This window comes from Physeter macrocephalus, chromosome 11 (assembly GCF_002837175.3).
Source record: "Physeter macrocephalus isolate SW-GA chromosome 11, ASM283717v5, whole genome shotgun sequence".
NCBI classification, from domain to species: Eukaryota; Metazoa; Chordata; class Mammalia; order Artiodactyla; family Physeteridae; genus Physeter; species Physeter macrocephalus.
The window spans coordinates 88,470,573-88,483,952 of record NC_041224.1 but is presented as its reverse complement, the minus strand read 5'-3'; the positions used below and the strand labels follow the sequence as shown (position 1 = coordinate 88,483,952).

Genomic DNA, 13,380 nt, shown 5'->3' with positions numbered 1-13,380 from the left:
GGGGATATATGTATATGTATAGCTGATTCACTTTGTTACAAAGCAGAAACTAACACACCATTGTACAGCAATTATACTCCAATAAAGATGTTTCAAAAAAAAAAAAAAAACAGTGTAGAGAAAAGCCTCCTCTGATTGGTAAAGGACAGACAGGAAAGGAACAGTACAAGAAGGTGGAACCTCACTGTCATAAACTGGAGCCTGTTGATAAGGAATAGGAGACCGTGCAGGGCTGGCAGCCAAAAGGAAGCAAGTTGGAGGGGTGTAATCAAAGTAAGATTCAGATAGGTATTTGGTAATAAACCTGTGAATAAGTATTTTAGTGTAGGGTCACATATTACAGTATGTGAATAGTTTAATGTTGATGTCAAGAACCCACTGTACCTTGGCTTTTTATAATTCCTGTATTGCTTTTTTGTAACTTTAATTTTATTTGCAAAGGTCAAATTTGTTGGGGCATAAAGGTGAAGTGGCGGAAGAATTTGGCATAATCATGAAAGCCCTGTGGACAGGACAGTACAGGTATATCAGTCCGAAAGACTTTAAAATCACTATTGGGAAGATCAATGACCAGTTTGCAGGATACAGCCAGCAAGATTCACAAGAACTGCTTCTGTTCCTAATGGATGGTCTCCATGAAGATCTTAATAAAGTAAGACATTTTTCTAAGTTGCAGAGGCCCCTTAGGGTTGCTTAACATTGTACTCATTTTTATAGCAATTTAAAATTATAGTTGGTGATTGTTCGGTGCTAATTTATTGAAACCTAGTGACTCTGTACTATGGCATGGAACTTTAAAACAAATATATCTGATAGGTCTAATATTTGAAAGGAAGTATATGCAATTTGTATTTACTTATGAAACTATTAACAGGTTGTATTACTGCAAGAAGTTTGTAAATGTTGTAAATTTGTAAAAATAGTTGTCAGAGATGCTGTGTTTGTGACCCACATGACCAAATGATTCATGTGAAAAGTTATTACTGAGGCATCTTTGTCTGTGTACTGTGGCTTCTTTTTAGCACCAAGCTGTCCTCTTTCAGATACCTTTGGGGTCACCTTTCTTACCAGTGACCACATACATACACAAATAGACACACACGCTTATATATGTATATGTATGTGTGTGAATATATGTATGTTGTGTGTGTCTATATGTGTATATGTGTGTGAAGGTAGATAGATAGATAGATAGAATGTATCCATCCATGAGACTAGGACAGCAAAATAACATCTGTCTAGTTGTAGCCCTAACTTCCAGCTATATGTGGAATGTCTTTTCAAAACCAGACTTTTCAGCTCTTTAAATAAAAATTTGTTAAGAAATTGCAACGAGTTACATCCTTTTGATAAAGTGGGTTTTGGTTTTTTGTTTTTTTTTTTTTTTTTTGTGGTATGCGGGCCTCCCTCTGTTGTGGCCTCTCCCGTTGCGGAGCACAGGCTCTGGACACGCAGGCTCAGCGGCCATGGCTCACAGGCCTAGCCGCTCCGCGGCATGTGGGATCCTCCCAGACCGGGGCGCGAACCCGATTCCCCTGCATCGGCAGGCGGACGCGCAACCACTGCGCCACCAGGGAAGCCCGGTTTTGGTATTTTAGGAGGTTTTTTTGGCTAGAATTTTTTTGTAGCACTTGATGAGATTAGAATTCCTTTCTGAAAAGAACAAGAAGTGTTTCTAAATCTGCAGAGTGTTTGTATTTAATATACTCTTTCAATTTTATATTTAAATGTTGACTTTGAGATATTAATATAGAGTCTAAATTTTATTTCCAGGCTGATAATCGGAAGAGACATAAAGAAGAAAATAATGATCATCTTGATGACTTTAAAGCTGCAGAACATGCTTGGCAGAAGCACAAGCAGCTCAATGAATCTATCATTGTTGCCCTTTTTCAGGGTCAATTCAAATCCACAGTACAGTGCCTCACCTGCCACAAAAAGTCTAGGACATTTGAGGCTTTCATGTATCTGTCTCTACCACTAGCATCTACAAGTAAATGTACATTACAGGTAAGTTTAGGATTGAGAGAAAATGATTTGTTGAAGAAAAATTCTGTTCATATGCACATAGAGGTGTACTTTATTCAGTAATTTATTTCTCTTGTTTGCCCCATAAACATTTTATAGGTTAAAACTTAAAAAAAAATTTTGTTTTAATTAGGCCTCTGTAGATTAGGAAAAAAACAGCATTTTTTATAAGAAATTTTCCTTTTTTAAAAGATATTTTCCTATAAAATATTCTTTGAGTTAATTTTTTTTAAAGTTTGTATTTACTGAAGAAGTTTTAAAAGTTAATTTGGAAAATTGTATGTTGACTTTAATTTAGGTACAGTTTTTATAGGAATTTGCTCTACATGGGTATGTCAAATAAATATGTTTTGCAGACAACAGCGGTGTGATTTAGAGAGCTTGCTGACACCCTTTAGTGCTGGCTTCCTGTTAGTCAGAACTTCCTGAGCCACCAGGTAGAAGTTGTTCCTCAGTGCTCTCAGGGCATGCAGGACTTCTTCCCTCCACCATAGGCAGCACCACCACTTGCCACACTCTTGTCACTGTCAGCTCCCATCTGGGTCTGCATCCCTCACTAGATCATAAACTTTGTGGGGGCAGGAACTGTTTTGTAGTAGTTTACTGTTGGATTCCTCATGCCTGGCAGAGTAACTTATTGAATAGATGCTCAGGGATACTGTGTTGAAAATATTAACAAGTATCTACTACTTGTTTTTGCCTCCAGGATTGCCTTAGATTATTTTCCAAAGAAGAAAAACTCACAGATAACAACAGGTTTTACTGCAGTCATTGCAGAGCTCGACGAGATTCGCTAAAAAAGATAGAAATCTGGAAGTTGCCACCTGTACTTTTAGTGCATCTGAAACGGTAAAAGGGACACATTTTTCTAAGTGTTTAGTACTTTTTAGATGAAGGACTTCTAAGTCTTTTATTCTAAGCACTTTGTTGTACTACCTACTTAGGATGTATAACAAAGGAAGATTATCTGGTTAGGGTATCTCTAGGGAAACTAGGCAGAAATAATGAGATTCTAGTTCACCTTAGTGTTTGTAATAACAGGGCAAAGTGACAGCATCACTCTTTCATATAATTCTGTTTTTAAAAATCTGTGAAACTAGCAGGGAGGGATAGATTGGGAGTTTGAAATTGACATGTACACACTGCTATATTTAAAATGGATAACCAAGAGAATTCCCTGTTTGCCCAGTGGTTAGGACTCTGCACTTTCACTGCCGAGGGTGTGGGTTCAGTCTCTGGTCAGGGAATTAAGATCCTATAAGCCACACAGCACAGCCAAAAAAATTAAAAATAAATAAAATAGATAACGAGTAAGGACTGACTGTATAGCACAGGGAACTCTGCTCAATATTCCATAATAACCTAAATGGGAAAAGAATTTGAAAAAGGATAGATACATGTATATGTATAACTGAATCACTTTGCTGTACACCCAAAACTAACACACATTGTTAATCAATGATACTCCAATATAAAATAAAATTTTAAAAAGTCAGTGAAACTAAATTATTGCATTTCAAATATGAAAATTTTAAATCATTACAAAGCATTCAGTGAAAATGTATAAAAATGTTATACAATATAGCTCTAACACACTATTAGATAAAATTTATCATTCAAACAATAAAGTAAACATAAAAAAAATACTGTGCTGAAAATGAAATATATGAGTTTTTTAAAGGTGTAATTTTTAAAGATAAAACATTAAGGATGCCATTGTAGAGTGCAGACATATTTTTGCCCAGATTTTTCCAGCCAATGAAAAAGATCTGGACCTATAGCAGTAGAAGAATAATGGCGAGAGAGTTGTAAAACATGTGCCAGGTCTTTTGCTCTGATTCTTTGTCTTTATGGTATCCATCTGTGGAGTGATAACTTGAAGTCATTTTTTGGAAAAACTTTAAAAGGAAGTTTCATCTGTTTATTGAGACCTCTAATTTTTGTTTCAAAGAAAGCATTTCTTTTTAATTTTTTGTTTTCATCTTATATTATTGGCGATTCTTAGGCAGTTATTTATGTTAACTTCCACATTGATATGTTCAAATTCCTCTTGTGTAAATTTTCTAACAAAAGCTTATTATATCAGTTGTCCTTTTCTGCTTCTTGCAGATTGTGGAGGCTTAAACATTCTATAAATGATTACATATTTGTTCTGTTAAAATTTTTAATGCTGTGTATTACTCTTGGAGAATATCTAAAAGTATAAATGGTTCAGAGTTCATTTTTTTAAAAATAATTCTGAAATAACCATATTACACCAACCAAAATACCAGTATTTTGGTGTTTAAAGAAGCAGAATATGTCAGGATAATGGAATGCCATTATTTCAGTCACTAATTTATGTGCTTGCAATTACCAGCTCTAGTGTTCCCAAAAGTACAAGCTTAAATCTAGAGCAGCTCTCCTCTGTCATTCCTCTGTACTTTTGTGGTGATTAGCATTATAAATGGGGGTTTTCATAACTTTTTACCTTTGTAGAAGACTAATCTAACAGCTTTAGCTGGTCTAGGGATTAAGGGACCAATGTATGGCCCTACCTCTACCACTCTAGCTGTTTGACCTGGCGGCTGGCAATTTCTTATGTAAATGAATATTGAAATGCCTACAGTCAATACGTTCGGGTAACAAGAGACGTACTAATACGTCTCTGGTCAATAATGTGTTAATATCTGTGTACGGCAGTTTCTTCATTTGTAAAACAAATGAAACCAAGTACAGCAAGTCCCCTACATACGAACGAGTTCTGTTCTAAGAGTGCGTTTGTAAGTCTGATTCATTTGTAAGTCCAACAAAGTTAGCCTAGGTACCCAACTAACTCCGCTATATAGTACTGTACTGTAATAGGTTTATAATACTTTTCACACAAATACATAAAAAACAAACACAAAAAATAAAACATTTTTAATCTTACAGTGTAGTACCTTGAAAAGTATAGTAATACAGTACAACAGCTGGCATACAGGGGCACATTCACATCTTTGAAAGTTCACAACTTGAAGATTCTTATATAGGGGACTTACGTTATCTTTTTCTTCTTCCTTTTTTTCTTCTTTTTTTCTTTTTTGGCCGCACCACGTGGCATGTGGGATCTTAGTTTCCCGACCAGGGATTGAACCCACGCCCCCTACATTGGAAGCACCGAGTCTTAACCTCTGCACCAACAGGGAAGTCTGAAACCAGGTGTCTTTAACAGGTCCCTCCACTATTAAAATTCTGATTGTGTGTTTGAAGTGGATTTTATGGTCCTGTCTAAAAATCTGGATTGTTAATGAATGAATTAGGGTTCATTCTGATGTCTTTGGTCTGTCAGTGTAATTGCTGTAATGTTATGCTCTACAGTTTTTCCTATGATGGCAGATGGAAGCAAAAATTGCAGACATCTGTGGACTTCCCATTAGAAAATCTTGACTTGTCACAGTATGTTATTGGTCCAAAGAACAATCTGAGGAAATATAACTTGTTTTCTGTTTCGGTAAGTATCTCATTAAACTAAATACGTTTTCTTTAGAAGCAAACTAAAAAACCCAGTTTCAAGTGGTTCCTTACCTCATAGGAAAGTAAGAACAACATAAGTCTTTGAAATTATTGACATATTTTAAATAATTCAATTTGATTTGATTTTCTGTCTTGTTTGGCACAGAATCACTATGGTGGGCTGGATGGAGGCCACTACACTGCCTATTGTAAAAATGCAGCAAGACAGCGGTGGTTTAAATTTGATGATCATGAAGTTTCTGATATTTCCGTTTCTTCTGTGAAATCTTCAGCAGCTTATATCCTCTTTTATACGTCATTGGGACCACGAGTAACTGATGTAGCCACATAAGGAGAAGTAGGTTATAAGCTAGTTATCTTTTCACAGGCTGAGCAACACAACTCTTGAAATGCTTAAAGATTCTGGATAGCTATAGCTGGCCATTTAAAGGAATTCTAGGACAGTGAGAGTTGTGTTACTATACCATATACTTCAGGTCAGTGCTATTATCAAAAAACTGACCAAGAACATTTAACAAGTATTGCAGTAAGCATTCCTTACAGGTACCATTTATTTCAAAACAACTTTTTTAGTTTGCTCCAAAGTTAAAATGATTAGCTAAGCATAATTATTCTACTCATCTAAAAACCATTGTATCCTTCATTTTCCTTTTTACTGTTATGGCCTTTTCACATTTCTAAATCCCAGCTTGATCTATGAATACGCTAGAATGATGTAAAACAGATAGGAATGTATGTGTATATATTTATTGCACACTTGCACATCAAATCGATATACATAGTATAATATGTGGTCCTTTTGTGAAGCCTAGAACTCAGAGGATTGCTTTTTTTTTTTTTTTTTCTTTCCTTTTGGCCTATTCTGAGTAATTGCAGTGCTTTCTTAGGGAAATGACAGGGCAAAGCTATTTTTCTGTTGGCTTTGGGCTGTATTTGTGCACTAAATCTTTATTCTAAAAAAATAAATGGAAACTTTTCTTTAATTTTTTAAATGAGAATTTTCATTTACACCTACATTAAAATCTTAATGAGAAAAATAATTTAAAACCCTGTAAGTGTTCTGTCTTTAATTAATTTTATATTATTAAACATAGAACAGTAGAATTATAGATTTTATACATACACTCTTTATACCACTACAATGACTTAAAATTTAGTACACTTATTCCTTTGCATCACTTGATTCCACTCGTCCTTCACCTTGACCTTGAACTGCATATAGCACTTATGATTCTCTCAGAGTTGGGAGTCAGAGTAAGATATAAATAATTTAATGCCCAGACTCATTCTATCAAGAGTAGTAGAATTCTTAGGATTACGAATTAAAAGAGATGATTTTTTATCTTAACTAAATTAAGATAAAAAGAGATGAGTCAGACATGACTGCAAAGTGAACTGCATTATAAACCACATCTTTGCAAAGTGATGTACTAAAAGGGATAGAGGAGCTTAGAATTTATCATTTACCTCAGGGACTTAGTTGTTATAGGTAAAGTCAATATATAACACTCCATATAAAAACAAGATTCTAAAGGTGCTTCTGAAAGATGTCACCATTAGTGGACTCCCAGGAAGAAGATGAAAGGATGGTGTTGAATTGTGAAACTGACAACTTTTCATGTTCTACAATTAATTAGTCTGAGAGATTATAGTTTCTTGCCTAAATTATCTGAACAATTAAATATTTTCAAATCACATTCTTAACGTCACAGAGCCACTTGAACAAAAGTTATTTTGGTTTAGCTCCATGAAGTATCTTTGGAAAATAATTTGTTGGATATATATAATTATTATGAGATAGTTATGATAAAAATACACACTAATAAACACTGTACTTTGAAACCTGAACACAATACTTATAATCTGATTGCTTTGAAGGTCCCCATTTGGTAGCATTACATCATTTTCATGCTGCCTTTTTCAGTGGGCCAGGACCCATCTTTTTATAGACTTACCTTGTGAAAGGTTGCATAACATGCCAGAAAGACTTAAAAATGTCAGTGATGCAAGTAAGTTGCAGGAGTTTTAATGACAAAGCAAAACTTAAGTACTAGGTTCTAATTGCTAGTTTTGCAATTTTCAGGAAACACCATTTTCCTAGCTCTTGCGTTTTTGTATAGGTGTAGAAAAGGGCTGGCAGCTATAGAACAGGAGATACGCTGTAGCAGTTTGAACTGAAGTATCTGGAATCTCACTGACTCGTGTGTCATCAAAGTTATACCAGGCGTGAGTCACTGAGTTTTTGCAGAAAGCAGTGTAGTGGCCACCATCCAGATCACCAAAGTGGTTCTAGGGGAGAAAGGAATGTCACAGTGTTTACATTTGAATACTTTAACTATTAGAACCAAAATGGTAGGGCCAAGAAATATTTTTATAATTGTCCCTTATACTGGATTAAAAGCTAAATCATATGTTACATTAAATCATACATAAGCCTGAATGGTATATTTTTCATGTCACTGAAATGGTTATATATGGTGTCCATCGATTATTTAATAGACTCTCTGAATGAAATAGGATAGTATTTGGCATCTTCTAATATTTATCAGTTAATACTGAGCACCAACTGTACATAGACTATTAAACATCAAAGGAAATTTTAAAATAAGAAAATAGTCATCTTTCCTAAATGAGCTTATAGTTTAATTTTGAAGACAGTCTAAGATAGACATGAAAAGACATTTAACATTGGAACAAGACATTAAAACAACTGCATACTGCTACCACACAATTTGAGGAGGTTGTACAGCAACAGCTCCCTTGGTCATCCAAGGCCCAAAAAAGAACCTGTTCTATTCTCTTCTTCCCATGTCTTCCCTAACCCAGTAAAGCAATGTTTGAAACAAAGGCATTGGAGAACCTCACTTCTCAGAAGGTGGTATGGCATAGAGCAGGGGTTGACAAACCATTTGTCCATGGATCAAAGCCAGCCTGCTGCCTGTTTTTATACTGCCTGTGAACTAAGAATGCATTTTATATTTTTATATGGTTGAAAAAAATCAGAAGAATAATATTTTGTGATGTGTGAAAATTATATGAACTTCAGATTTTTCAATGTCCTTAAATAAAGTTTTATGGGAATACAGCCATGCTCACTTGTTTATGTTTTTAAGTGGCTGCTTTCACACTACAACTGTAAAGTTGAATAGTTACAAGAGAGACTGTAGACTGCATGACATGCAAATCCTAAAATATTTACTATCTAGCTTTTTAAGTTTGCTGACCCCTGGGGTAGAGGGAAGAAAATGGATTTTTCTAGTCAATTCTATGAATTCAGCTCTAATACTACACAGTGACCTTAAGGAAATTATTTAACCTTTCTGAGCTTTAATTCCCTTATCTTTTAAAATGGGTAATAAGACCTTGTCTTATACAACTGCTATTTCTCTTATAGTGCTAGCACATAGGAGGTACTTATTAAGTGTTCCCTTAGACCTTCATCTTCCCCACATCTCCTGTTACACCTTAGAGAAATATCCCAAAGCTGACATTTTAAAGATTCAGGCTCTGGTCCTGGTCTTGGCCATGTGACCTTAAGCTGATATGCTTAAACTTCCTTGTTTATAAAATGGTGCCCATAATAGTGTGATGTAATTTGAGAAAAACAAAACATCTGGTGGATCCAGATGATGAAGTAATGTTCTAAAGTGACTAGAGATTATGGCTGGAATATGTTCTGTTTTGATGACAATGTAAACAAAAAAAATTGACATAGTAGAATAGGGTAGGGTGAAGCATCATTCTAGACTTCCATTCCCAGTAATTTTGGCAGACAGCTAGCCTAAAAGCCTTATTTATGAAACCGTAAAGAATGCTCAATAGGGACTTCCCTGGTGGCGCAGTGGTTAAGAAACTGCCTGCCAATGCAGGGGACACAGGTTCAAGCCCTGGTCCGGAAAGATCCCACATGCTGCAGAGCAGCTAAGCCCGTGCACCACAACTACCGAGCCTGCACTCTAGAGCCTACAAGCCACAACTACTGAAGCCTGCACGCCTAGAGCCCATGCTCCACAACAAGAGAAGCCACCACAATGAGAAGCCTACACGCCGCAACAAAGAGTAGCCCCCACTCGCTGCGACTAGAGTAAGCCTGCGCGCAGCAACAAAGACCCAACACAGCCACAAATAAATACATAAAGTTGAATGAGAACATTCAGTATATACCTAGTAGAAGTTCCAGAGAATATAGGAGCAAAACAATATTGAAAGTGATAATGATTAGAAATGATTAATGAAAAGCATGAATCTTCAAATTTAGGAAATACAGTGAACCAAGGATAAATAAAAATAATACTGCAAGACAACAAACACAAAGAGAAAAGTTTTTAAAGCAACAAGAAAAAAAGATTACCTACAAAAGAATAACATGATGGTAGAACTCCATGGCAGCCATATAAACAGAAATAATAAAATAGTTTCAAAATGATAAAATAATCTAGAATTTGGTCTCCAGTTAAATTATTCAAGAATCAAAGTAGGGCTTCCCTGGTGGCGCAGTGGTTGAGGATCTGCCTGCCGATGCAGGGGACGCAGGTTTGTGCCCCGGTCTGGGAAGATCCCACATGCTGCGGAGTGTCTGGGCCCGTGAGCCATGGCCGCTGAGCCTGCACGTCCGGAGCCTGTCCTCCGCAGCGGGAGAGGCCACAGCAGTGAGAGGCCCGCCTACCACAAAAACAAACAAACAAACAAAAACGTAAACTAAAGACTTTTTCAGTCAAAGACTTGGGAGACTTCAGGATAAGAGACCCTTGTTGAAAAGTCTACTGAAATATGTCCTACAAAAATAAAATTGAATACAAATGAAAAAGTAATATATAAGAGAAATTAGTTTGCAAAAAGGTTGGTAAAGATTCTGGTAAATCTAGCCCGCCCTGCCCCCTCCCGTGGCCACACTGCAAGGGTGCCATCCTGGGGAGCAAGGTCCAGTCCGGTGCTCGCTATCTGTCTCCCTCTCCTGCCCTCCATTGCCTCAACTTCCCTCCACCAACCGACACACAGAGCCCAGGTCTGTGGTCATGTGCACGGCGGCAGGCAAGCACAATGAGGCGGGCAGTGCTGCAGCTTTGTACCCTGAGTAAAGGGCTCCTTGCTCCCATCAGAGAACTGACTCGAGGATCTCAGAATCCCGAGAAACAGAGTCTTCCACATTCATGAAATTCCAGATAAGTTGTGGGAGATAGTAGGAGCATCCACAAACTGGAGAGACCACATGAAAGCAATGGAGGAAAGAAAATTACTTCATAGCTTTTTGGCTAAGTCACAGAAAGGACTGCCACCTAGGAGAATGAAAGACAGTTACACTGAAGTTCTCTTACCTTTGGGCAGTCAGCCTGAATTATAAGAGAAATATTTGACTGCAAAACACTTTAAGGTTTGGCAGGATTCTTGAGGATCTTGACAGCTTAGGAGTTCTTATTTGCTACATGCACAACAAAAATCATTCAGCTAAGATGTCTCCTTTATCAATAATTACAGCCCTGGTGGACAGGATTGATATGTGTAAGAAGAGCTTAATTAAGCCCAGAACAGGACATCAAGTTCAGTGGCCATGTTAGTTGGGTTGGGAAGACGTCCATGGAAGTGAGTATGCATATGTTCCAGTTACACGACAATGAATTTTCCCCTGTTTTGGATGTGACATTTGTAATGGTGGCTCGTGATTCTGAAAACAAAGGGCAGGCATTTGTAAATCCACTCACCCTTGAAAGCCCAGAGGAAGAAGAGTTCTTTAGACAAGGAGAATTGAACAAGGGGAGAAGGGTTGCCTTCAGCTCCATGTCATTACTGAAAATGGCTCCCTCTGCTGAGGACAGGACAACCATATATGAGATGTTTCTTAACATGCTGGATCCAAAGACTATAAGTTTTTGAAGTTGAGTTTTGCCTCCTAATGCAGTGTGGATGGAGAAACCTTTAGCGAGAGTCATCAAGGAAAAAAAGAGAGAGGGCCCAAATCAATAAAATCACAAATGAGAAAGAAGTTACAACTGACACCACAGAAATACAAAGGATCATGGGACTTCCCTGGTGGTTCAGTGGGTAAGACTCCATGCTCCCAATGCATGGGGCCTGGGTTTGATTCCTGGTCTGGGAACTAGATCCCGCATGCATGCTGCAACTAAGAGTCCGCATGCTGCAACTAGTATGTCCGAATGCCGCAAATAAGAAGCCCTCGTGATGCAGTTATGAGCCTTCATGCCACAACTAAAAGATCCCACGTGCCACAACTAAAGATCCCACGTGCAGCAACTAAGATCCCAAGTGCCACAACAAAGACTTTGCACAGACAAAAAAAAAAAAAAAAGTACAAAGGATTATAAAAGACTACTACAAGCAACTATATGCCAATAAAATGGACAGCCTAGAAGAAATGGACAAATTCTTAGAAAGGACAACCTTTCAAGACTGAACCAGCAAGAAATAGAAAATATGAACAGACCAATGACAAGTACTGAAATTGAAACTGTGATTAAAAATCTTCCATCAAACTAAAGTCCAGGACCAGATGGCTTCACAGCTGAATTCTATCAAACATTTAGAGGAGAGTTAACACCTACCCTTCTGAAACTCTTCCAAAAAGTTGCAGAGGAAGGAACACTCCCAAGCTCATTCTATGAGGCCACCATCACCCTGATATCAAAACCACACAAAGATAACACACAAAAAAAGAAAATTAGGGCTTCCCTGGTGGCACAGTGGTTGAGAGTCTGCCTGCAGATGCAGGGGACACGGGTTCGAGCCCCGGTCCGGGAAGATCCCACATGCCACGGAGTGGCTGGGCCCGTGAGACATGGCCCTTGAGCCTGTGCGTCTGGAGCCTGTGCTCCACAACGGGAGAGGATGAACATAGACACAAAAATCCTCAACAAAATAATAGCAAACCAAATCCAACAACACATTAAAAGGATCATACACCATGATCAAGTGGGATTTATCCCAGGGATGCAAGGATTCTTCAATTTATGCAAATCAGTCAATGTGATCCACCATATTAATAAATTGAAGAATAAAAACTATATGATTATCTCAACAGATGAAGAAAAATCTCTCAACAAAATTCAACACCCATTTATGATAAAAAAAAATAAACTCTCCAGAAAGTGGGCATAGAGGGAACTTTCCTCAATATAATAAAGGCCATATATGACTAACCTACAGCAAACATCATTCTCAATGGTGAAAGACTGAAAGCATTTCCTCTAAGATCAGGAACAAGACAAGGATGTCCACTCTCGCCACTATTATTCAACATAATCTTGGAAGTCCCAGCCACGGCAATCAGAGAAGAAAAAGAAATAAAAGGAATCCATATTGGAAAAGAAGAAGTAAAATTGTCACTGTTTGCAGATGAAATGATACTATACATAGCAAATGCTAAAGATGCTACCAGAAAACTACTAGAGCTCATAAATGAATTTGGTAAAGTTACAGGATACAAAATTAATACACAGAAATCTCTTAACACATTAAAGGAACACTCTCAAGCTCATTCTATGAGGCCACCATCACCCTGATACCAAAACCAGACAAAGATATCACAAAAAAAAGAAAATTAAAGGGCAATATCACTGATGAACATAGACGTAAAAATCCTCAACAAAATAATAGCAAACCAAAAGATTAGAAAGAGAAATTCCAGAAACAATTCCATTTACCATTGCATCAAAAAGAATAAAATACCAAGGAATAAACCTACCTAAGGAGGCAAATGACCTGTACTCAGAAAACTATAAGATACTGATGAAAGAAATAAAAGGTGACTCAACCAGATGGAGAGATATACCATACTCTTGGATTGGAAGAATCAATATTGTGAAAATGACTATACTACCCAAAGCAATCTACAGATTCAATGCA

The 13,380-nt window shown here is 37.2% G+C and overlaps 2 protein-coding genes across 5 annotated transcripts in view; one reads left to right on the top strand and one right to left on the bottom strand.

Moving 5' to 3' along the window:
- USP8 (ubiquitin specific peptidase 8) overlaps positions 1-6,440 on the top strand; it is a 62,004-nt gene extending 55,564 nt beyond the window's left edge. Inside the window, exons 10-14 of one of the 4 annotated variants that reach the window (XM_055088234.1) lie at positions 442-652; positions 1,774-2,010; positions 2,735-2,877; positions 5,368-5,500; positions 5,669-6,440. In XM_055088234.1, the coding sequence (XP_054944209.1) occupies positions 442-652; positions 1,774-2,010; positions 2,735-2,877; positions 5,368-5,500; positions 5,669-5,854 (910 nt within the window). In that variant the 3' untranslated portion in view covers positions 5,855-6,440. The remainder of the gene's footprint in view (positions 1-441; positions 653-1,773; positions 2,011-2,734; positions 2,878-5,367; positions 5,501-5,668) is intronic. The other 3 variants (XM_007115910.4, XM_055088233.1, XM_055088235.1) reach the window with 3 other exon arrangements.
- Positions 6,441-6,596: 156 nt separating this feature from the next.
- The window catches only part of USP50 (ubiquitin specific peptidase 50), a 29,890-nt gene continuing 23,106 nt past the window's right edge, over positions 6,597-13,380 (bottom strand). Inside the window, exon 7 of the mRNA XM_007115909.4 lies at positions 6,597-7,812. Coding sequence (XP_007115971.1) covers positions 7,621-7,812 — 192 coding nt within the window. The 3' untranslated portion in view covers positions 6,597-7,620. The remainder of the gene's footprint in view (positions 7,813-13,380) is intronic.